Source organism: Equus asinus, chromosome 20, assembly GCF_041296235.1.
Source record: "Equus asinus isolate D_3611 breed Donkey chromosome 20, EquAss-T2T_v2, whole genome shotgun sequence".
Lineage (NCBI taxonomy): Eukaryota > Metazoa > Chordata > Mammalia > Perissodactyla > Equidae > Equus > Equus asinus.
Genome location: NC_091809.1, coordinates 15,518,553 through 15,540,999, shown reverse-complemented (window position 1 = coordinate 15,540,999; position 22,447 = coordinate 15,518,553). Strand labels below are relative to the sequence as shown.

Below are 22,447 nucleotides of genomic sequence, written 5' to 3'. Positions count from 1 at the left end.
CACCCGGCCGGGCGTGAGCTCCGAGGAGGTTGGGGCCAGTCTGTGAATGCCCCGCCCTGGGAGACCCCCAGCCCCCCAGAACTGGCCTGGAACCAGCTGGCCACTCTGATGCTGGGACCCCCGGCCGCAGAAGTGGCCTCATGGAAGTTTCTGGTCTAGGAACAGGGAAGTGGTGACACCTGAGGTCTGGACCTGGGGCTCTGGGCCGCCTGCAGCAGCCTATTCCTCCTCGGCGTCCCTGCCTCTTCTGCCCCCCCGATAGCCTGTCCCCCACGTGGTGGCCTGAGAGAGCCTCTCAAAACAGGAGTTGAGGTGGCATCTGTTTTGCTGGGGGCCTTGAGTGGCTCCCTATGGCCCTCGTGTTACAGGCTCTGTCACTGACCACAGCTGGATGAGCTCAATGTGGCCTGGCCTCAGCGCCAGTCCTGACCTCATCTCCTGCTCGTGAACACCCAGGCTTACGGAATTTCCCCCATTCCTCGCTGCCTCAGGGCCTTTGCACAGGTGGTTCCCAGGGCCTGGAAAGCTCTTCCCTCCTCCTTTTTACTCCAGAACTCCTGTGTGGTCTTAGCTCACAGCTCACACATCCAGGAAGCCCAGACCAGGCCACACCTTCCTCACTTTTTGCAAATAAGCATCTTATGATCATTTATGAGTTTCCTTATGTATTATCTGTCTTGTTTGCTTCTGGCCCTATCCCTGGGGCCTGGCATGTGGCAGGTACTCAAGACATGGGGGTGGGATCTGCTGGAAGTGAAAGAGGGAGGGTTGAAATTCTGCCCACCTGCCCATCCCCACCCCCAAGGAAGCCCTGGGGCCATGCCACGGAACCCAGTTTGAGAACTGAGGACTTGGGTTGGCCTGTTCACTTTATGGATGAGTCAAGGGTATGCCACCCAGGCCCGGAGGTCGCAGGTGAGGCCAGGGCGGTGACTCCCGTTTCCAGCTTCCTGCATCGCCCTGCCTGGTCTGATGGCAAACGCTGAGGGGAGCCCCACAGTTGGCTTTGGCACGGTGGCCTGGGACGGGACACCCTGGGTCACCTGATGACAGGTGTGGGCTGGACCCAGCCGTGCTCCACCTGCAGGTGCACTTCCTTCTCTTCCCCAGTCCCGCCTTATCCACATCCCGGGAGACCAGCCCACAGCGGTCCCAAACCTCCCGTCAACTGTGCGCTGCCCCCAGGTAAGGCCTCGAGGGGCGCATGGACCCCCCCCAGAGCCTCGGGTGCCCCCTGGGAAGGGCCTCGGGGCTGGGCCGCCCTCTCCTCTCTGCCCCATCCTGTCGCCTTCATTCACGTGGCGGCTGGAGCTGGTGCAGGACAGACAGCCGAGGGTCCGTCTGCCGGCTGGTGGCACGGCCCGGACTCTGCCAGCCACCTCAGTCCCCGGCAGGGTCCCTCCTGGGCGCCCGGGTGGCCCAGACGTGAGTGGGTGGTGGGACTCAGGGCCACACCGGGAGGAACCGAGCACTTCCCTCTCTGCCTGGCGAGGTTCCGAGTTAGCAGTCCCACGGTCGGCCCCCAGGGCCCCCCGTCCCCCGGACTCTGGACCGACTTGGGACACAGAAGGGTTTTTAAAAAACTCTTTGGGATGTCCCAGGACAGTGACATTTCTCAATCGTTTCCTAGGAAAAAGGATCTTGGGTTCAACTTGGGGGGGATCCCCTCCCCTTAGTCTGCGCTCCTCAAGGCCCCTGCCCGGGGCGTCCGGGTCTCCTAGGAGGCGCTGCGCTACCCTCGGGGCCCGGATCCAGCAGGATGCAGGACATTCATTTTCACGGCATTTCAACACGTTGACTTTTTCTGCGTGGCCCCAAAGCCCAAGGGCGCGAGATGGCAGGTGGTCAAAGTTCAGCATCCCTCCCGCTCTGGCCTCGGGCTGCCTCCTCGAAGTCCTGTCCTTTGTTTCTTCTTTTTTTTCTTTCTTAATTATTTTATTGAGGTCAAATTGTGACCTCAGTGTGAGGTTTGTAACATTGTGTGATTTCAGGTGTACGTCGTTATGTTTCAGTTTCTCGCCCTATCGCATCATGTTCACCACCAAAAGTCTGGTTTTCATCCGTCATCATACACATGTGGTCCTCCCCACCTGCCCCTCTGGTGACCAATCTGCTCTCTGTCTGTACGTGTGTGCGTTCGTTTATCTTCCACATACGAGTGAAATCATACAGTATTTGTCTTCCTGCGGCTGACTTATTCCGCCCAGCATAGTGCCCTCAAGGTCCATCCATGTCGGCACAAATGGCACGACTTCATCTTTTTTATGGCTGCGTAGTATTCCACTGTACATCACCTATTGGGCATCTTCTTTATCCATTCACCCATAGACGAGCACTGGAGTTGCTCCCACATCTTGGCTATTGTGAATAATACTGCGATGAACACAGAGATGCGTCTATCTTTTTGAATTAGCGTTTTCATGTTCTTTGCATCAATACCCAGCAGTGGGATAGCTGGATCATATGGTAGATCTGTTCTTAATTTTCTTAGGAATCTCCATAGTGTTTCCCACAGCGGCTGCACCCGTTTGCACTCCCACCAGCAGTGTACGAGGGTTCCCTTCTCTCCACATCCTCTCTGACGTTTGTTGTTTCCTGTCTTGTCAATTATACCCATTCTGATGGGTGTGAGATGATCTCTCATTGCAGTTTTGATATGCATTTCCCTGATCATTACTGATGTTGAGCATCTTTTCATGTCCCTGTTGACCATCTGTACATCTTCTTTGGGAAAATGCCTGTTCAGATCCTTTGCCCATTTTTTATTAGATTTTTTTGTTTCTTTCTTGTTCAGTTGTATGTGTTCTTTATACATCTCGGAAATTAACCCCTTGTCAGATATGTGATTTGCAAACATTTTCTCCCAGTTGGTGGGTTGTCTTTTTGTTTTGTTTGTGGTTTCCTTTGCTGTGCAGAAGCTCTTTAGTCCGATGTAGTCCTATTGGTTTATTTTTTCCTCGGTTTCTTGCCTTAGCAGACATATTCAAAAAGTTACTGCTAAGATGGACGTCAAAGAGGTTACTGCTGGGCCAGCCCCATGGCGCAGCGGTTAAGTGCGCTCGTTCCAATTCGGCGGCCCAGAGTTCGCCGGTTCGGATCCCGGGTGCAGACATGACACTGCTTGGCGCACCATGCTGTGGCAGGCGTCCCACATATAAAGTAGAGGAAGATGGGCATGGATGTTAGCTCAGGGCCAGGCTTCCTCAGCAAAAAAGAGGAGGATTGGTGGCAGATGTTAGCTCAGGGCTAATCTTCCTCCAAAAAAAAAAAAAAAAAAGCATACTGCCTGTGTTTTCTTCTAGGATTTTGATGGTTTCAGGTCTTACATTCAAGTCTTTAATCATTTTGTGTTAATTTTTGTGTATGGCGTAAGATAATGGTCTACTTCCATTCTTTGGCATGTGGCTGTCCCGAAGGCCTGTCTTTTGGGTCTGTTTCCAGAAACGTAACGTTGGCGTGAACACCTAATTCCACATCCCACTCCCTTTGCATCACACAAGGCCACCTGCCAGGTCCTGCACTCTGCACCCGGAGGCCCGTGCCAGCTCTGCCAGTGAGAGGGGCCTGCCAGCCACCGAGATCGTTTATTCAAAACAGCTTCATTGAGACAGAATTCACGTCCCGCACAATTCATACATGTAAAGTGCACAATTCACTGGGTTTTGCTCTATCGCATTATTGTTTTTAATTGTGGCAAAATATATATGACACGAAATTTGCCATTCTAACCATTTTTAAGTGCACAGCTCAGCGGCACGAAGCTCATTCACATGGTTGTGCCACCATCCCCTCCATCCGTCTCCAGAACTTTCCATCTCCCCAAACGGAAGCTCTGTCCCCATGAAACACTGACTCCCACCCCTCCCCCAGGCCCTGGCCCCCCATCCACTTTCTGTCTCTGTGGCTGTGGCTCCTCTGGGGACCTCCTGTGAGTGGACCACACAGTGTGTGTCCCTCTGTGTCTGGCTCACGTCACTGAGCATCACGTCCTCAGGTCCATCCACGTGGGAGCAGGTGTCAGGATCTCCTTCCTTTTCATGGCTGCGTAATATTCCAGGCTGTGGACGGAGCACACTGGGTGCGTCCATCATCCATCGATGGACATTTGGGATGTTCCAATTTTTGGCTGCATGAATCACGCTGCTGTGAGCACAGACGCCCAAGATCTGTTCAGGTCTCTGCTGTCGCTTCCTCTGGGGAGGCCCCCAGGGGTGGAATTACTGGGCCATATGGCAATTCTACGTTTAGCTTTTTGAGGAATCACCAAACTTTTTTCTGCCACATTTCTAATTTTCAGTTTTCTAGCAGCCACATTAAAAAGAACCGAAAGATACCAGCAAAATGAATTTTAACGATACAGTTTATCTCACCAGATACACCCAAAGCATTATCTCCACATGTAATCAATATAGAAAGTGATCAATGGGTATTTTACATTCTTTCTTTCATACGAAGTCTTGCAATTCTGCGGTGTATTTAACACTTTAAACATCTCTGTTTGGATGCTAAATTTTCCCTGGGTAGAGTGAAATGGGCTCTCCTCCCCAAACAGTAAAGTTGTATTTAATTAAAAAAAAATGTGTTTACGCTGTTCAGTTTTTAAATAGACAGGTGAAATTTAGTAACATTTACAACTTCAGTCCCCTGTTGCGTTAGCCACATGACAACTGTCAGTCGCTCCGTGGGGCTAGTGGCTCCCAACTTGGACAGCTCAGGTTTGGCCCAAACTATTTTTTCTTTTTTAATCTTTTTTTGAGGAAGATTAGCCCTGAGCTAACATCTGCTGCCAATCCTCCTCTTTTTGGCTGAGGAAGACTGGCCCTGAGCTCACATCCGTGCCCATCTTCCTCTACTTTCTATGTGGGACGCCTGCCACAGCATGGCTTGGTAAGTGGTGCCCTGTCCGCACCCGGGATCTGAACTGATGAACCCCAGGCCACTGAAGTGGAATATGCACACTTAACCGCTGCACCACCGGGCCAGCCCTGAGCCCAAACTGTTTAATTCTGGGAATTGCTTTGCTCCAGGCAGAGGTGCATTCACCATGAAGCAGCTGAAGCTTAAGCTAAATAAGGATTTGCTTCTGTATCTATAAAGGAACACGTGGATAAAGAGGACAGATTGGCGGGAACCAGAGGGGAAGAGGGTGGGAGGGGAGCAAAAGGGGCCAAGGGGCACATCTATATGGTGACAAATAAAAACTAGGTTATTGGTCGTGAGCATGATTCAGTCTATACAGAAACGGATATGTAATAACGTACGCCCGAAATGACACAATGTTATAAACCAATATGACCGCCATAAAGTAATTTTAAAGAGAAAAAAAAGCTTTGTTTCCGTATCTAAGCCTGGACTTCTTTGCTGTTTCTTGGAGAAGTTCCCAAAATATAGATGTGTCAGCGGATCTGGGCCAACACAGTGGCCTTATTCATTTTTCACAGTTGCGTAGTATTCTGTCACAGAGAGGGCCCCTAATTTGAATCCCGGGCACGGACCTACATGCCACTCATCAAGCCACGCTGTGGCGGCATCCCACATACAAAATGGAAGGAGATTGGCACAGATGTTAGCTCGGGGCCAATCTTCCTCGCCCAAAAAAAGAAAAAGTGAAAGACACAGGTGAGGTTCATTTTAATAATTCACTTTCTTTAAACCAATAGATCCGAATTAGTATTATTTCAATGTGAAATCAGTAGAAAAGTCATCGTGATATTTTACACCCAGCCTCAGTTTTCTTATCTGTAAAACTGGTGCCCTAACAGCGTCCACCTCGGGACCCATGAATAGTAACTGGGGTCCCCCACGGTGGCCCCCCACGCGTGGGTTATTACTTTTGTTATCAATGATGCTGTCTCCACTCTCCCCTTCCCCCAGCTGCTCGGACCCATGGATGCACTCAGCCGGGCAAAGATACAATGCCCCTTGCGCCACTGCGTCCTCGGACTGCTCCTGCAGTTCCTTTTGGCTCTGTGCTTCTTCTCCTACCTGCGCGTGTCCCCAGACAAGCTCCTCTGGCCCACTAAGTCCGGGGCCACCGCAGTCGAGTCTGTCAGCACAGCTCCCACAGGGTCGGCAGAGCCGGGGTCGTCCAAGGGGACCCACTGCCAGGCCACCGCGGGGCCCCCGGCCCGCCCGCCTCTGCTTCTCCTGCTCTGGACCTGGCCCTTCCACGTCCCGGTGGCCCTGTCCCGCTGCTCGGAGCTGTGGCCCGGCACCCCCGACTGCCAGCTGACTCTCAACCGCAGCCTGTACCCGCAGGCGGACGCCGTCCTCGTGCATCACTGGGAGGTCAGCTCCAGGCCCCGGCAGCAGCTCCCGCCCTCCCCACGGCCCCCCAGGCAGCGCTGGGTCTGGTTCAACATGGAGCCGCCCGACCATTCTCCCCGCCTTAAGGAGCTGGACGGGTACTTCAACCTCACCATGTCCTACCGCCGAGACTCCGACATCTTCACGCCCTACGGCTGGCTCGAGCCCTGGAGCGGCCCGCCCGCCGAGGCGGCAGTCAACCTCTCGGCCAAGACCGAGCTGGTGGCCTGGGCGGTGTCCAACTGGAAGCCGACCTCGGTGAGGGTGCGGTATTACGAGACCCTGCGGGAGCATCTCAAAGTGCACGTGTACGGGCGCTCCCACGAGCCGCTGCCCCGCGGCGACAAGATGCTGGAGCACCTGGCCCGGTACAAGTTCTACCTGGCCTTCGAGAACTCCGTGCACCCCGACTACATCACGGAGAAGCTGTGGAGGAACGCCCTGATGTCCGGGGCCGTGCCCGTGGTGCTGGGCCCCAGCCGGAGCAACTACGAGCAGTTCCTGCCCCCCGATGCCTTCATCCACGTCGACGACTTCCAGAGCCCCAGGGAGCTGGCCCAGTACCTGCTGGCGCTGGACCGCGACGACGGCCGCTACCTGAGCTACTTCCGCTGGCGAGAGACGCTGCGGCCGCGCTCCTCCAGCTGGGCGCTCATGTTCTGCAAGGCCTGCTGGCAGCTGCAGCAGGAGGCCACCTACAAGACGGCGCCCAGCCTCGCCGCCTGGTTCACCTGAGCCCACCCGCCTGCGGCCCGGGCTGCGGGGGCCACGCCTGCGGGGGGCCACACCTGCCAGGGGCCTCACCTGCTGGGGGTTGGGGAACCCCACCTGCCGCGGACCTCACCCCCCAGGGACCTCACCTGCTAAGGACCACACCTGTCGGGGATCTCACCTGCTGGGGATGACACCTGCTGGGGACCTCACCTGCAGGGGGCCACACCTGCTGGGGGCCTCACCTGCTGGGGACCTCACTTGCCGGGACGACACTTGCCAGGGACCTCACCTGCAGGGGGCCACACTGCTGGGGACCTCACTTGCTGGGACGATACCTACCGGGGACCTCACCTGCCGGGGGCCACACCTGCCGGGGACCTCACTTGCTGGAACGACACCTGCTTGGGACCTCACCTGCCAGGGGCCACACCTGCCGGGGGCCTCACCTGCTGGGGACCTCACTTGCCGGAACGACACCTGCCGGGGACCTCACCTGCCGGGGGCCACACCTGCCAGGGGCCTCACCTGCTGGGGACTTCACCTGCTGGGGGTTGGGGGGCGCCTCACCTGCTGGGGACCTCACCTGCCGGGGACGACACCTGCTGGGGACCTCACCTGCCAGGATGACACCTGCCGGGGACCTCACATGCCGGGGACCACATCTGCCGGGGACATCATCTGCCGGGGACCTCGGCTGCTGGCCCTCACCCACCCAGGCGCTCGCCCTGGGGAAGCGGCCTCGGGTCCCGGCCGCTGGTGCCGGCTGTGGTGGGCGTGCCTGTAGTCACCATTGCTGTTGTTACCGGCCCATGGGGAGGCAGGCTGGCCCTGTTGGGTCCCTTTCCAGGTGGGAAAGCTCCGAGGAAAACTGCCGTGTCCTCCCTCATTCTAGAACTGCGTTCTCGCCCCAGAGCAACTGTGCCCCCCAGGGGACACTCGGCCCTGTCTGGGGACATCCGTGGTTGTCACGCTGGGCGTGGGCTGATGGCTTTGAGTGGGTGGGGCTGGGGATGCTGCTCAGCCCCTCACAATGGGGAATGGTCCAGCCCCCATGTCAGGAGGTGGAAAACTCCAGAAGCCAAGCCCCTCAGGCAGGGCGGGGGGAGCAGGCGCAGAGGGGCCGGCGAGTGGGGCCAGGCTGCCTGGGGGTCAGTGTGGGCAGGGCCGGGAGAGGGGCCCAGGGACGGAGGACGGGCAGGGACCCCCACGAAGGAGGACAATGGGGGAGAGTGTGCACTTCTGCAACCAGCCACAGCTTTGAGGGTGCCCTGTGAGTGTGCAATTCTGAGTGTGAATGATGACTGAGTGTGCAAGCCTGCGGGCCGGGGGCTGCGTGGGACCCCGTCTGCAAAGCCCCAAGCGGGTGGCAGTCTCTGTGCCCTGTGTGTGTGTCTGTGTGAGAGTGTGTGTGTCTGTATGTGTGTGTGAGTGTGTGTGTGGGGGGGTGTGGTGGGCTGGGAAACCCGGGTGCAGGGATCTGTGGGGACAGCTCTGTTTACGTTCCAATTCTCCAGCAGCCGGGCCAGCGTCCTGTGGTTGTGATGTCACATCTAGGGGGGAGACGGGGGGCCGAGGTCCTGGGAGGCCCGGGAAGGGCACACGCACACACATACACACACACACACTGAGGCAGCCAAGCTTCAGGGGCCACCGACCTGGTCTCCAAGGCCAGTGTCCCTACTGCGCATCCTGGGCTGAGCGACTTCCCTCTTGGAGGCTCAGGGCCACGGAGGATGGGGAAACTGAGGCCTGGCTTCCGCAGCAGCAGGGGACTCTGGCCTCTCTGCCACGCTGGGTGGAGTCAGCCCCGATGGTGGAGGAACCCGCCACCCCAAACCTCAGTCAGGGGACTCCGGGGGCGCGGGCGGGGACCCCAGGCAGCCTGTGCTCTGCAGCCACCTTCCATGCAGACCACCCACGGGCTGGGGCCCTGGAAGTCCCGCCTGTTAGCTGCCTCGAGTGGGTCCAGCTGCAGGTGGGGGCGGGTGGTCCCCGCCCACCCCGGGACAGCTTCTGATGGGGGCGCCCCAGCTCCGGGGGAGGTGGGGATGGGGTCTGGGAGGGACGTGGCCTTTAGAAGCTCAGACGTGGGGGGCACAGCAAAGGCGGGAAGGAGCCCAGGCCGGGTGGCAGGAGGGGAGGGGTCCCCCCCGGGGGCGCAGCGCCCCCCTTCCCGCCCCCTCCCAGACCGTGGGACCCGCCGACCCCTCCCCGCGCCCTGGGAACCCTCCCCCGGCGCCGAGGGGCCTGCCAAGCGTCAAGGTGACACCGCGGAGTCCAAGCAGCGTGCCCGCGCTTTTTCCATCCTCCACGGGGCTCGTCGTAAATTCCCCCGGAGCCCCGGCCAGGGCTTTTATGGCCCAGGACCCAGGTCCCTGGGGACCCGGCTGTGCCCTGGGATCCGGCTAGACGGGGCTGGCGCCCGCCCCACACCCATCTCTACAGGGAGATGGGCCGCTCGCGTATATTTTTAGCTCGTGAAACGAGATAGTGGCTCCGAGTTCACTCTAGGGGGTGCTGACCCGGCTTGAGGGGCCCCTCTGGTGGGCGAGGCCTGGGTCCTCTTGGACCTCAGTCTCTTCATCGGCAGAGCGACTCACTCCACCTTCCCTCCGCAGGAGCACACCTTGCAGGAAGGTGGGCATGGGACACGCCGGGAAGGGACACAGGGCAGGTGGGAGAGACGGTCCCTGCCGACACTGCCCCCATTCACCCCACTTTCCGTGCTGTCCCCCGGAAACGAGACCCTCTGCAGCTACTCTCCTTTACCCCCAAAGTAAATGGGATGCTCCCGGCATCCTGCAGGTGGTCCCCGCACCTGTGCCCCTTTTCCCGGTGGAGATGGCGCCCCCAACCCCCCGATAGGCAGGGACCACCGTACCCCCAACCTCCCACTGCCGGGAGCGCGGAATCACCACGCGGTCTCGATTTTCCACCACTTTATCTCGGCACGGTTATCGCGAGAGTCCCGAGGCCCCGAGGGCATCTCCTGCGCATGGGCAGTCTGTCGCGGGCCAGCCGGCCGGGCGCGCCGTCGGGGCGGGGGGGCGTGGCCGCCGGCGGGCCGGGCCGGGTGAGGTAGGGTCACACGCAGGCGCACTCGCGCGCCGACAGCTCGCGCACCGTGTGGTAGCGGCTGTGCACGTCCAGGAAGGACACCTCGTCCTCGTAGGCCGTCGGGCGGCAGCAGGGCTGCGCGCGCACCCGCTCCCGCCGCACGCGCCGCCGCTGGCGCAGGCGCCGCAGGCCCAGGTCGTAGACGCGCGCGGCCGCCTCGCACGCGCCTGCGCAGTAGCGGAACAGCACCGTCTCGTCCGACGCGTAGCCCAGGCCCAGCTCGCTCACGCGCACCTCGAGCTCGCGCAGCCCGCACGGCCGTGTGCCTGACCGCGCACGCGCGCGCCGCCGCCGGGGCCCCGCCCGACGGCGCGGACCTGGGGGCCGCCCGGCCCAGGGCGTCAGCTCGCGCAGCTCCACGGCGTCCGGGGCGCCCTGCAGCAGGGCACGGTCTGCGAGGGGAGGGAGAGAAGGGGGGTCAGTGCTCCGCTCGCTCCCAGCTTCCCGTCCAGGCCCCACCCTCTCGTGCACGTCCAGACCCCGCGCTGGGCCCCCAGGGCTACCAGCACCCCCTCTCTGGACCCTGCCCCCGGGTTGGGCTGCTCAGAAGCTGGCTTACCCTTTGTGGGTGCCCTGGACCACTTTCCAGCCTGCCCCACCTTGGGCTGAGCTGACCCGGGTGTCTCCCTCCCTCTGAGCACCTCCCCCAACCCTCTGAGCCCCCATTCCTAGGCTGGGCTGCCCTAGGGCACTGGCACGCCCTCTCTGAACAGTGTCGGGGGGGCTGCTTCCCACACCCCAACCCGTCCCCCTTTAGCTAAGCTGTCCCGGGTCTCTAGCTCACTCTCTGGGGTCCCCACCCAAAGACCCCACATCTTCTCTGAGTCGCTGGGCTGTTCACATCCCGCCCCCCGCCCCCAACTCGGTCCCTGCTGCTCCACCGGCAAGCGGGACTCAGTTTCCCCAGCCACAAAACCCAATAGGAGTGCTGGGGCTTCTCAAGACACACAGAGGAGCAGCAGGCACTGAGGCCTGTGTTGGGGGACCACCCCCACCCTGCCCCCGAGCCCCGCAGGGGGTGGCAGCTGCTGTTGTGAGGGCCACCTCCATGTTACAGGTGGGCAAAGAGGGCCCCCAGAAGGTCGAGTGTGGCCCGCGTCCAGGCCTCTTCTCCCACGGTGGCCGCGGATGCCCCGAGTCCCAGATTCCCAGGCCCCGCAGCCTAAATTTATTTCCCAAGCGGCTGGCCCGGCCCCAGTTCTCCGCCGCCCCAGGAGAGGCGAGCAGGGGCGGGACAGACAGCAGGCAGCGCTGACAGCGAACCGCGGGCAGGGGGCTCCCGGCCCCCCAGCAGGTGGCAGTCACTTGTGGCCGAGAGGAAATCCTGAGTTCAGCGCCCCCCTGCCCCCAAGGCTGGCGCACCTGGCTGTCAAAAGACTCTGCTTGCTGGGAGGCCCCGGTGGGAGGGGCCGTCTGTCGCCCTGAGGGGTGTCTATTCCCACGGGGGGGGGGGGTGGCGTCTCAGAAAGCAGACAAACCCCGGTTCTGAGCCCCGCCCCTCTGCCCCTCTCAGCCCTGCACGATTTCAGGCCGGTGATGATCCCGCTCCGTGCCTCGGTTTCCCTGTCTGCTCCTGAGGCTTGCCGAGCCCCCCGCTTTGGCTGAGGCTGGGAAACCGGAAAGGGTGGGGAGAGGGGCGACTGAACAGCATGTGGCGACTCCTCGATGCCCAGGGGCAGGACTAGGGTGGCCGGCAGCGTCTGCTCGGGTGGGTCAGGTTGGAGCCTGGCTCCCTTCTGGTGCCCGCCGTTCCCCGATTCCGCGTGCCCACCCGAAAGGTGCGTTTCTAGGGGGGTGTGTTGGCGGATAAAATACAGATGGCTGGTGAAATCTGAATTTCAGATCAACAGCAAACGGTCCTTCGGTCTATCTGTGTCTGCCTCCTTCACTCAGGGTCTGGAACACACAGATGAGACCCGCCCGCCGCCCCCCGCCCCCCAGCCTGAAATTCCACCGTCACCCGGGGCCCGGAACACGGTGACTTTTGGGGATCAGGAGCCACTCCCTTCTCCAGAAGGGCTGGGCCCCGGGCACAGGATGCAGGGCAGGCAGGCACCTGCCTGTGGGCCCCGGCGCTTGACATTCCACCCCTGGGGCTTTGTCAGCCCCCCAGGTCCTGGAGCGCTCGCTTTGGGGGAGCCCCACCCGGGTCTCTGGGACCCAGTGACCTGGGAAGGGCTTTGCCGGAAGCGGAGCCCGCGCCGGAGGCCACCCTTGTCCATTGTGAAGACAAGAAAGAAGGATTGTGTGGGCCGACAGGAAGGGCGCGGGCGTGCACGCAGGCGTGCACACAGCGTGCACGGGGCCCCCACCCGCGGGCGCCATGCACGTGCCCCGCCCGCACCTAGACCCCAGCGGTGGGTACGTGCGCGCGCACACGCATGAGGTGGGGGGGCGCGCACTGCCCTGGCCTCCGGGAAGCAGCAGAGGGCGGGCACCAGGGGCGAGTGGGGAGTTGGGCTCGGGCGGCCACGCCCCCTCGGGTGGGCATTTCCACTTTCTCGCCTCCCTGCCTTTTCCCGCGTCCGTCTGTCCCTCCCTTGTCCCCGTTGGTCTCTGCGCCTCGCTATCTCTGCACCTTTCCCCATTTCTAGGGCTCTCCCTCTCCTCTTGGTCCCTGTCCCAGGGGCCCAGGTCACCAGGTCCGGCCTCCCTTTTCCCCCCACCCCGCGCTGCGCTGCGAGGCCTCCTGGGCCGGACGCCCAGGTCTAATCCCCATCTGGCCCCCCTGGTCCCTCAGGGCCAGAGCCTAATTCCTCGTGACAGCTGAGCCGAGAGACCCCAGGTCCCCAGCAGCCATCCCGTGTCTCCCCCCCTCCCCCCCGCCACCCCGCCACCCCTGCCAGGCTGTGAGGGGATTTGCACCCTCCCTGCCCCGCATCTAAAGACGCCTCTGGGTCCCCGCTCCAGGGAGCGCAAGGCCGCCATGACGGTGGCCCCGAAGCTGGGGGTGTCCCGCCCCAGAGAAGGGGGAGCGCTTACACTGGGCCAGGCGCGCGATGCGGGCGTCCAGGGTGCGCGGCGGCCGGCGCAGCGGGGCGAGCGCGGGGCCCAGGTGGCGGCTGAGCAGCAGGCCGTCGCGACACAGCCAGACGGAGAGCACGGAGCTGCAGAGCATCGAGGCCAAGGCCGCCGCCTTCCAGCGCTGCATCCTCGGCCTGCGGGCGCGCGGTGGTCAGCCACACGGCCTCCGTCTGTGCGTCAGGCAAGCAACGGGCATGGGGCGCCGGGCCAGGCACGGGGGGGGGGCACAGGGGCCCCCCGATTTTGAACCGCTCCTGCTTAATGATCAATAATAACGTAGAAATGATTCATCGAGGAACCACGGAACAAGGTTGTTAGAAACGCTGCCAAGGAGGGGGTGGGCGCCGTGCCAGGGGGAACTGGGAAACCACCCCGCTCTGGGGGTCCCAGAGTGCTTTCCTGAGGTTGCAGGGGAGCCCAGACTCGAACAAAGGTAGGAGTGGGCCAGGCAGAAGAGAAGGGCATCTCAGGCACGGGGGAACAGCCAGTGCAAAGGTCCTGAGGCCCGACCAAGCTTGGCCAACGCAGCCAAGAGGCTGGGGTGGCTGCAGCCGGGTGATCCTGGGGGAAGAGTGGAGGGAGGTGAGGGCGTCCCAGCAGGGGGCACTGTGGGACAAGGTGGCAGGAGAGGCTGCTGAGAGTCGTCTGGAGGCAGGAACTGGGCTGGAGACTTTGTTCTCTGCATGTGGATGGACTGACTTCCGGCTCCTCCCTGAGCCGGGGTTTCCCCTCCAGACAGACAGACAGATTCCCAGATGGGGCGCAGGATGGATCAAAGCTGCGCTCGACCCCCCCCTCCAGCCTTGGCACAAGCCCGTCCTTCCAGAACACTCTCTCCTCCTCTCCCTCCCCTCTCCCATTCCCCGTTCAGTCTCTGCTTGGAGGGCGCCTCCACCAGGAAGCCCTCCCTGGCTCGCCCGCCTCCACCCCTCGCCAGGCCCGCACAAAGCCCTGAGCATCGTCCCTCACTGGGACACCGACGACTCGGGGCTGCGACTGCCTGGCAGAGTGGTGCTCCGTGCACACAGTAGGTGTGCAATAACCTCCCCCTCCCCCTCGTGGGAGCAGCTCCCTGCCCCGCCGGGCGGCCCCAGCCCGCGTTTACATTCCCCCGCGCGCGGGGCCTGGCGGCCGGCCCGGTGTAAACATTTGCACGGGGCCCGAAGGGAGGCCCGGCTGCACCGGGCAGGGCTGGGGAGGCCCGGGGGGCCGGGGGTGCCCGGGGGACTGGGGGTGCCCAGGGGGCTGGGGAGCCGGGGGGGGCCTGGGGGGTCGGGGGACCTGGGGAGCCGGGGTGCTAGGGCGCGGGGGGGGGCGCCCGGGGGGCCCTGGGGGCGGGGGGGGGGCTCCGGGTTGCTAGGGGTGCAGAGGGCCCGGGGGTGCCGGAGGTGCAGGGGGCCGGGTACCCCACGCGCCCACCCCGGGCCGTGCACGCTGCTCGCGCCCGGGAGGAGCCGTGATTTGCATTCATTTGCATTTATTTGCATTCATTTGCGTGCGCCCAGTCTTGGGCGGACCCTCAGTCGTGGCCGGAAGCGCCAGTCCCTGCCCGTCCCCGCCGGGTGGAGGCGTCCGCAGGACCTGAGCCCACGGGACAGTAAGTCACAGGGGACAATTATGAAGTGCCTGCTGTGTACCAGGCCCGGGGCTGAGTCCACAGACAGGCACTCTGATGTCCACTTTCCAACTGGGGAAACTGAGGCACAAAACAGCTAGGGAGGGACGTGTCCAAGCTGCTCAGCTAGAAAAGGACGTGGGGTTCCAACCCGGCTTCTTTGACAGACACACACCTCAGGGCTGGGCTGGGCTTGGGAGCCCGGGCTGGGGCGTCACCCCAACGGCTTGCCGCTGCCCCTCGTACTCGGAGGGCCAGTTTTATGCTGGGGGTGGTGGAGAATGCTGTTCCCCACACGGGGACGTGCAAAGGCCCTGGGGCAGGACCGGCCTTTGGGTTGGAGGAACAGCGAGGAGGCCTGTGTGGCGGGAACAGAGGGAGCCAGGGGGAGAGAGGGAGGAGGGAGGGCAGGGAGGGCAGGGAGGGGGGTCGTTCGGGGCCTGGGGGGCCGCGGGGACAATATTTCATTCCGTCAGGTGCAGAAACCCGCCCCCTTTATTCTCAAGAAGCACTGAGTTTATGCCGATCCCGTTGTACAAACTTAACGCATAGAAAGTCATTTCAGCCTCTGGGCCCCCAGCACCCTCCTGCCCTCACACCCAAGGCTTGGAGCAGGGTGCCTCAGTTTCCCCGGCCGGCTGGCACAGAGCTCCCGCACGGCGCCAAGCCCTGGGCCTCGGTGTCTGCTGAGGGCTCCACAGGGGGCTGGGACCCGACCCGGGGTGGCCTGGCCGGGGCCCCTGGTGGCCTTGGGGCGGCAGACCCCCCGGGGCTCCGAGGGGGTGGGAAGCGGCGGCTGGAGGGCTGGCGGCGGCTGATAAGGCGCCAACAATGGGCCTCTGTGCCTCACCCGCCTGGTTTGTCCCCGCGGGCCTGGCGGGAGGGGGCGGGTGTGCACGGGCGTGCGCTGGTGTCACGGAGGCCCCTAGACCGGGGGCTCGCACAGCACGCTCGGGGCCCACGCTCTCACCCACGGCCACTCGCACGCACACACTCGGACACGAGCCCACGCACAGATTTGCACGCATTCTCGCTCACAGGCTCTGACACCCTCCCTCTCCCACATGCACACTCACACTGTCCCATTTACACACTCAGGGCTGTCACACAATGCAGACGTGATGACACGTGCACACTCCTATTTTCACACTCACAAGCACACACAGGGATTTCTCACATACTTATCACACTTACTGGGACAGTGTCACACTCGCACACTGGCGTGTTTTCACACAGACACACTCACTTTGGGCATTTTCACACTCAACATTTGCACACATGATGTGACCACGACCACACACTAGTGTGTTTTCGCCCTTGCACACACTCACATGGTGGTGTTCCCCCACTCACACGTGACGGGCCGGCCTCCCTCTCACACGCACCTGGGAGCTCGCACACTCACACCCAGTCAGGCCTCCCACACTCCAGCATTTTCACACTCTCACAGACACGCTGTCTCGCACACCGACAGTGAGTGGGTACCGACACACACACACATGCCCGTGTGCACACGCAGCCTCGGAGCCCTCCCGGGAGCACGTGGACTGTGTGCACAGGGGTGTCCCCGTGTCCCGGGGGGGAGCTTGGCCTGCCGCATGCGTGTCCCCACCACACGCTCGCACACACGGGGCACACACGGAACACGCCAGTGCCGTGGGGCCCTCGGCCGCAGAGATTCCCGGGGAACAGTGTGTGGCACAGACACGGCGGCTGCAAGACGCAGAATCTGCAGGGGAACCGCCCCACGCTTCTAGCTAGAAGCCATGAATCCCCAGGGCTGGGGCGGGGAGGAGGGGAAACTGAGGCCCAGAGTGGGGCGATGAGTCGCCCAAAGTCACACAGCTGGTCTCCTCCAAGGATCAGACGGCCAGGGCGAAGGCGTGTGGATGTTCTAGCAGCTTCTTTGGTGGGGCCAGGAAACACTGCTCATTATCCTGGTGCCCAGGCAACACCCCTGAGCTCCGCCTTTCCACAGAGCCTCCCGGGGACACTCATCAGGCGCACCTATTCCCCGGCCTCTGAACTGCTGAGCTCCTGGCCTCACGCTCGTTTCCCCGGGACAGGAAGGACGAGAGGGGAGCCCTGCCTCCATGCGCTCATCTCTCTAGTCTGGGTGAGGCCTGACATCAGGGCCTTTCCCCATTAGGCAAACTCCTATTCATCCTTCAAAACCCCAGCTCCTACAGCCCCTTCTCCAGGAAGCCTTCCTTGCTCCCCATCTCGGCCCCCCAGCCGCCGTGGGGCCCCCCTTCTTGCTCAGCCCTGCCGGCACGGTTTCTGTGCCCATGTCTGTCTTTGCTGGACTGGCGCGTTCTGGAGGGACAGCCTGGCCCCAGTTGTGTCAAGGGCAGGCTTCGATAATTCTGCTCCCAGAGGCCTGAGCCGGCTGCAGCGCCCTTTCCAAGCTTCTGCCTGGCGGCGCCTCCTTCTCCCTCCTCTCCGTGTCCCTCCAGGACCGTCGCCAGTCCTCCCCTAAGTCGGTGTCCCCATCTTCCAAAAGCGCCCTAAGGAGGCCACCCAGCAGTGTGGGGACGTCGGGTGGACCCAGAGGTGAGGCGTGTGGGGCTGTCATCATGCTTCCAGGCTCAGTGAGCCGGGGACTGGCAGGGGGGCCTGTTCTTAGGGAAGCCTGCTCCTCTCCGTTCCCCTAGACGGCCCCTGTGGGGGGCAGTCCCCAGGGTCCTGCAGATGGGGAAACTGAGGCCCCAGGAGGGGCAGGACTTGAGGCCTCTCTCAAGGCCAGACTCAGTGGTTCCTTGAAATGAGAAGCAAATTCCGCAGCTGCAAAAATGTGCCCCTCCTTCGGGGGCCCCAGGGCCCGGCCCCACCCCGGGGCAGGGACTCGGAGGCCGGGGCAGCCGTGCGCCGCGACACACATCTGGGGGTAAACGAGGAACATCTGGCCAGCACAGCTGGTTCTGATGCCACGTCTGCGGCGGCCGGGGCCAGCCCCTGGGGCGGCCTCATGGGGGCGGCAGTCACAGACACCCCCTGCCGACCCTTCCAGGCCTGGCCAGACGTGGGGGCCCCCAACCGGAGGCTGCGTGCTGCCCAACTGCTAGAACCATCGCTGGCTCCCCACGACTCGGAGGATCCTAACAACAGTGAGCAACGCTACTGGGGCCGTCAGAAGCTCTTTACGCACAGTAACTCCTAGCAACGCATGGGCTATTTTATCCCCATTTCGTAGATGGGAAAACTGAGGTCCAGAGATGTGAAGTGACTTGCTCAGGGTCAAACAGAACTTAAGTGGCCAAGCTGGGATTTGAACACTGGTGATCAGGCAAACTCCTATTCATCCCTCAACGCCCCAGCCCCAATGCCCTCTCCTCCACATTCTTAACCACTGTACCATATGGCCTTTCTAACAACATTGTTGTGACAACATTAACACCAGGCAACACTGGCTGTTCCACTTATTTAGTGCCACGCACTGTGCTAAGTGCTTACCACGTTTAATTCTCCCCACAGTCCCTGGAAAAGATGTTGTTAGTATTATCAGCCCAGTTTTCCACATGGGGAAACTGAGGCTTGGACAGGTACAGTGACTTGCTCAAGGTCACCCAAAAAATAAGTGGCCGAGCTGGGGTTTGAGGCTGGGTCTGACTCCCAATTTGTTCTCTTGATGCCTCCACAACCCCTGGGACCTGCGTAACAAGGGCAGTGCTGAGGGGGAGGGAAGAAGCGGGGAGGGAATGACAGGCTCTGCTGTTTGGGAGAAAAGTAGGGCTCAGGTCCAGAGAAGTCTGGTGGGCCCTCCATATTCGCGGATTCTGCATCCGCGGATTCAGCCAACCGCGGATGGAAAAGCCTGTGACGGGTGCGTCTGTGCCGAACAGGGACAGACTTTTTTCTTGTCCTTATTCCCCAAACAATACCGACTAACAACTGTTTACACAGCGTTTCCATTATCTTCGGTATCAGTAGTCATCTAGAGATGATTCAAAGTCTACGTGGATGTGCCCAGGTTGTATGCAAATACGTCGCCATTTCTAGAAGGGCCTCCAGCACCCGCGAGTTCCGGATTCGCGGGGCTCCAGGAACCAATCCCTCGCGGATACCCGGGAACCCCCGACCATAAGAGGTTTCCTCAAAGCCACACAGCAGAGCAGGACGAAATAAAGGGCCCCCGTGGCAGAAAGCCCCGAGACATTCGCTCAACAGTGATTGAGAGCCTACTGTGTGCCCGGCAAGGCAGGGAACTCAGAATGACCTGCCCTCTGCGGCTGTCCCTAAAATTCCCACCGTGACCCCAGCAGACCGGCCTGGGCCGCCAGCAGGCATCGCGGTGGGCAGGAGGGGCTCGCGGGCTGTGATGACAGGATCAGCCTAATGAGGCCTGGCACGCGGAGCAGCTGGCGCAGGGCCGGCGGGTGGCACATGGGTCCCCCAGGAACGGCCAGGAGGACGCCACTCAAAGCCAGCCCGCTGACACAGAGGGAAACCGAGGCACAGACCCCTAACACTGGGAACCGGGGCACCCAAGTCACCTCTGCCATCTCCCCGAGTTCGAATCCTGCCTCGGGTCCCAACACTCTGAGCTGTTCAGGCATGAATGGGCCTCAGTTTCCCCAACTAGGAAGCAAGATCCACCTGCTGCAAGCAGGGGCCCCCCCCCCCGGGTCTAATTTCTTCCAGAACTGGCCCGAAGCCTGATTTCACCCGGATGGGAAGAGAGCCTTCTGGAAACTCCTGAGCACCCTTGCCAACCTTTCTGAACAGCCTCTCCCTCACACACTTGCCCGGGCACCCTGGATTTTCCAAAACCACCCCTGCTCTTTCCAGCCTCAAGATCTTCGCATGTGCAGTTCCCACCACCTGGAATGCGCTTGTTCTTTTTCCACTTTGAAAACTCCTACACATCCTTCACAGCCCCAGCTCCAATGCCCCTCCTTGGGGAAAGTCTCTCCTGACGCTCCTACCCTGAGGCACAGCCTCCACACCCCACTCTGGGCTCCACCCTGGATCTAAGTCTGCCTTCCTTGAAGGACAGGGCCCAGGAGCCCTGACACCAAACAGTGGGCCACACCATTGCCGTCCCGCAAACACTTGTGGCCCATTTCTTGACCGCGTCCTTGCGCCCGGCTGCAAACTGTGGGGTTCCCTCTCGCGCCCCAGCCTCTTGGGAGCCATATCGTCTCCTCGATCCCTGAAAACTGAGGGACGAGGGCTGATGGGGGTTGCGAGACACTGTGCCAGCAGCAGGGGACGTTGGCTTTGTGCTCTGCACCCGCACAGCCAGCTCTCTGCAGCTCGCTCAGAGGGGGCTGTGCACCCAGGACGGCTTGGGGACCCCGAGCCCAGGAGTCCTGGGAGGTGGCCTGAAGGTCCCCAAGGCCGGGAATGGAGGGGGGCGGGGAAGCTGGCAGAGCTGGGAGCCTCCCCTGGGTTGACATCCGCCCAGACCAGTCACGCCCCGGTGGGGCTTCCTCAGCCCCCGGCGCTTGCAGACAGACAAAGAGTGTCATGGAGCAGAGAAGGAGGGACGGTGGCCAGGGACGGGGCAGGGTGGGCGGGCAGGAGGGACGAAAGTCAGGGGTCCCGCCTCTGCACCCCCTCCCAGGCCCCTGGCCTTGCTCCCAGATCCGGGCTGGGGACCCAGCCTGGCAGGTGACCACGGGCCGGCTGAGCTGGCCCGGTGGCCCCACGTATACGCTGATGCTCCTGGGAGGGGACAGCGGTGACATCAGCCCCTGGGAGAGGCCACTTCTCTCTCCAGTGCCACCCCCCGTCTGCCCTGCGTCTGCAGCCCCCTCACCCCCAAACCGCGCCGCTGGGCAGAATCGCGAGACCCTCCAGCCCAAGAGATGCCTTTTCCAAAAATCAAAAGAAGGCGGGCGCAGAACCTTGCAAATCTGGACTTTGCCCTTAAGGGACGCCCCCCCCCCTCCCGCCCCCAAAAAAGGGTTTCGCGCCCTCTTGTGGTGAACAGGCGGCTCCGGGCGCCGAGCGAGCCGGGCCCTCACCGGAGGACACCGTGTCCCCGGCGGCGGCGGCGCGCAGCGAGCGCGGCTGGAACGCGCCACTGACAGATGTTTACTTCTGCGCGCAGCTGGGCCGCGACGGCAGCCCCCCGCGCGGGGCTGCGGGACCCGGAAGCCCCCCACGGCCCTTCGGGGACCACGAGGCAGAGGGGTGTCTGGGTCTCGCCCTCCTGGAGGCTGCAGAGGGGATCCCGGTTGCCCCCCCTCCCCGCGCTTCCAGCCCTCCGAGGACGCACACACCGGGGTCCAGGGGGGCACAGGCGCGCCCGCCCCGTCGGACAGGGACCCTCCCCCCATCGTCGGATCCTTGCAGAGGCGCTTCGGATCCCCCACCCCGCCCCCGTCGCCCCGCTACGCGCGGACCTGTCGCCCCCTTGACCCCACCATCCTACACACGCCAGTTCAGGCTCCGGGAGGGAAGCTGCTGGTCCACCCGGAGTCCCCGGGAGCCCCCCCAAGCCCGCGTCCCCGGGGCCGGTCCTCCCCGCGCCCGTCCTCGCTTACCTGCTGGGGCGCCCGACTGCCCGTCAGTGGCGGCCGCGCCTGCCGCCCGCGCCGGCCCCAGCCCCTGCCCCGGCCGCCGCCACCGCCATCCGGGCCGCCTGGGCCCGCGGCGCCCGGGGGGGCGCGGGCCGGAGGGGGCGGCCGCGGGGGGGGCGCGGCGCGGGCCGGCCCATGGGGCCCCCCCGGGCTCGCTCAGCCGCGGGCTGCGGCCATCCCGGCCCGGCGGGGGCTCCCGGGTGCCCTGGACGGCCGGCGGCTCGGAGGGCGCGGGGCGCGGGGGCGCACGGACGGCGCGGGCGGCCTGGGCGCGAGCGCGGGGCTCCGGGGCGGCGGCGCGGGGGGCCCGGGCGCTCGGAGCGGCTCCACGGCGCGCTCTCCCGCCGCTCCCGCCGCGGACGGCTCGGCCGGCGGGCCGGGGGGCGGGCCCGGGGGCGGGGCCAGGGGCGGTGGCTCGGGTTTCCCGGGACGGGAGCCGCCCCCGCCGCGCCCCGCCCCCGCCCGAGGGGGGCCGAGGATCGCAGGTGGTAGGGCTGCCGGGGCCGCAGCGCGCCCCAGACGGCCACCTCCCCGGGACTCTGGGCCCCTTTGGAAAAGCCGGGGCCCCAAGACGCCCCGTCCCAGAGGGCCCCCCACTGAGACAAGAACCACGGCGCCCCCGACGCCAGCGACCCCCACTCTCATGAGGACCTGGCCTTATGTCACACCCCCCAGGTCCTGCCCGGTCCCCCAAGAAGTCCCCTCACCAAGGAAGCCCCTCAAGGGACCCACCAGCGCAGGGTCCCCCCATGAGCTGTTTCCCACCCCACTCCAGGAACCCCGACGGCGCCCCTTCCATAAACGTGAGTCTCCAAGACGCCCACCCCCCAAGATTCCCCTTCTGGGAATTAAGAGCCAGCACTGCCCCCCGATGGCCCAGCCTCCCGCGCACCCCGCTGAGGATTGTGAGGGCCCCCCAGGTCCTGTTTCCAGAAAGCTAAAGAGGCTCCCCCCCCCCAAGAAAGCCACTCCAGAAAGCCGAGACACGAAGATCTTCCCTAAGACAGCAAGTGGGTACCCTAAGACTGACGGCGAGACCCGCCGTCCGCAGCGCCCTCCTCCAGGGGCAGTGCCCCCCAGGCTGGCCTCAGAGCCCTGCGGGGGTCCCCGTCCCACCCCCGGTTCCCCTCCGCACTCTGCTGGG

At 62.9% G+C, this 22,447-nt stretch overlaps 2 protein-coding genes across 4 annotated transcripts; one reads left to right on the top strand and one right to left on the bottom strand.

Moving 5' to 3' along the window:
- The first annotated feature begins 1,014 nt into the window (after window positions 1-1,014).
- On the top strand, window positions 1,015-7,319 carry LOC106832782 (3-galactosyl-N-acetylglucosaminide 4-alpha-L-fucosyltransferase FUT3-like). Of its 2 annotated transcripts, XM_070491808.1 has the most exons (3): window positions 1,015-1,185; window positions 4,762-4,887; window positions 5,875-7,319. In XM_070491808.1, the coding sequence occupies exon 3, from the start codon at window positions 5,887-5,889 to the stop codon at window positions 7,039-7,041; it is 1,155 nt and encodes a 384-aa protein (XP_070347909.1). In that variant the 5' UTR covers window positions 1,015-1,185; window positions 4,762-4,887; window positions 5,875-5,886; the 3' UTR covers window positions 7,042-7,319. The 2 variants fall into 2 exon arrangements, with proteins under 2 accessions (XP_070347909.1, XP_044609156.2); XM_044753221.2 differs by lacking the exon at window positions 4,762-4,887 and having other exon boundaries at window positions 1,020-1,185.
- Window positions 7,320-9,944: 2,625 nt separating this feature from the next.
- NRTN (neurturin) lies at window positions 9,945-21,649 on the bottom strand. 2 transcript variants are annotated; one of them, XM_070491809.1, is made up of 3 exons: window positions 21,268-21,649; window positions 13,120-13,418; window positions 9,945-10,529 (listed from the first exon to the last, which is right to left on the bottom strand). In XM_070491809.1, exons 2-3 carry the CDS (start codon window positions 13,286-13,288, stop codon window positions 10,105-10,107), a joined length of 594 nt encoding a protein of 197 aa, XP_070347910.1. In that variant the 5' UTR covers window positions 13,289-13,418; window positions 21,268-21,649; the 3' UTR covers window positions 9,945-10,104. The 2 variants fall into 2 exon arrangements, with proteins under 2 accessions (XP_070347910.1, XP_044609194.1); XM_044753259.2 differs by having other exon boundaries at window positions 13,120-13,415.
- Between the last annotated feature and the right edge of the window lie 798 nt (window positions 21,650-22,447).

Excerpts from the sequence above, each read along its gene's own strand:
- LOC106832782 (XM_070491808.1), top strand. The coding sequence starts at position 5,887 with ATGGATGCACTCAGCCGGGCAAAGATACAATGCCCCTTGCGCCACTGC.
- NRTN (XM_070491809.1), bottom strand. The coding sequence starts at position 13,288 with ATGCAGCGCTGGAAGGCGGCGGCCTTGGCCTCGATGCTCTGCAGCTCC. Across the intron at positions 10,530-13,119 it reads CATCGCGCGCCTGGCCCAGT|ACCGTGCCCTGCTGCAGGGC; the intron begins GTAAGCGCTCCC and ends CTCCCCTCGCAG.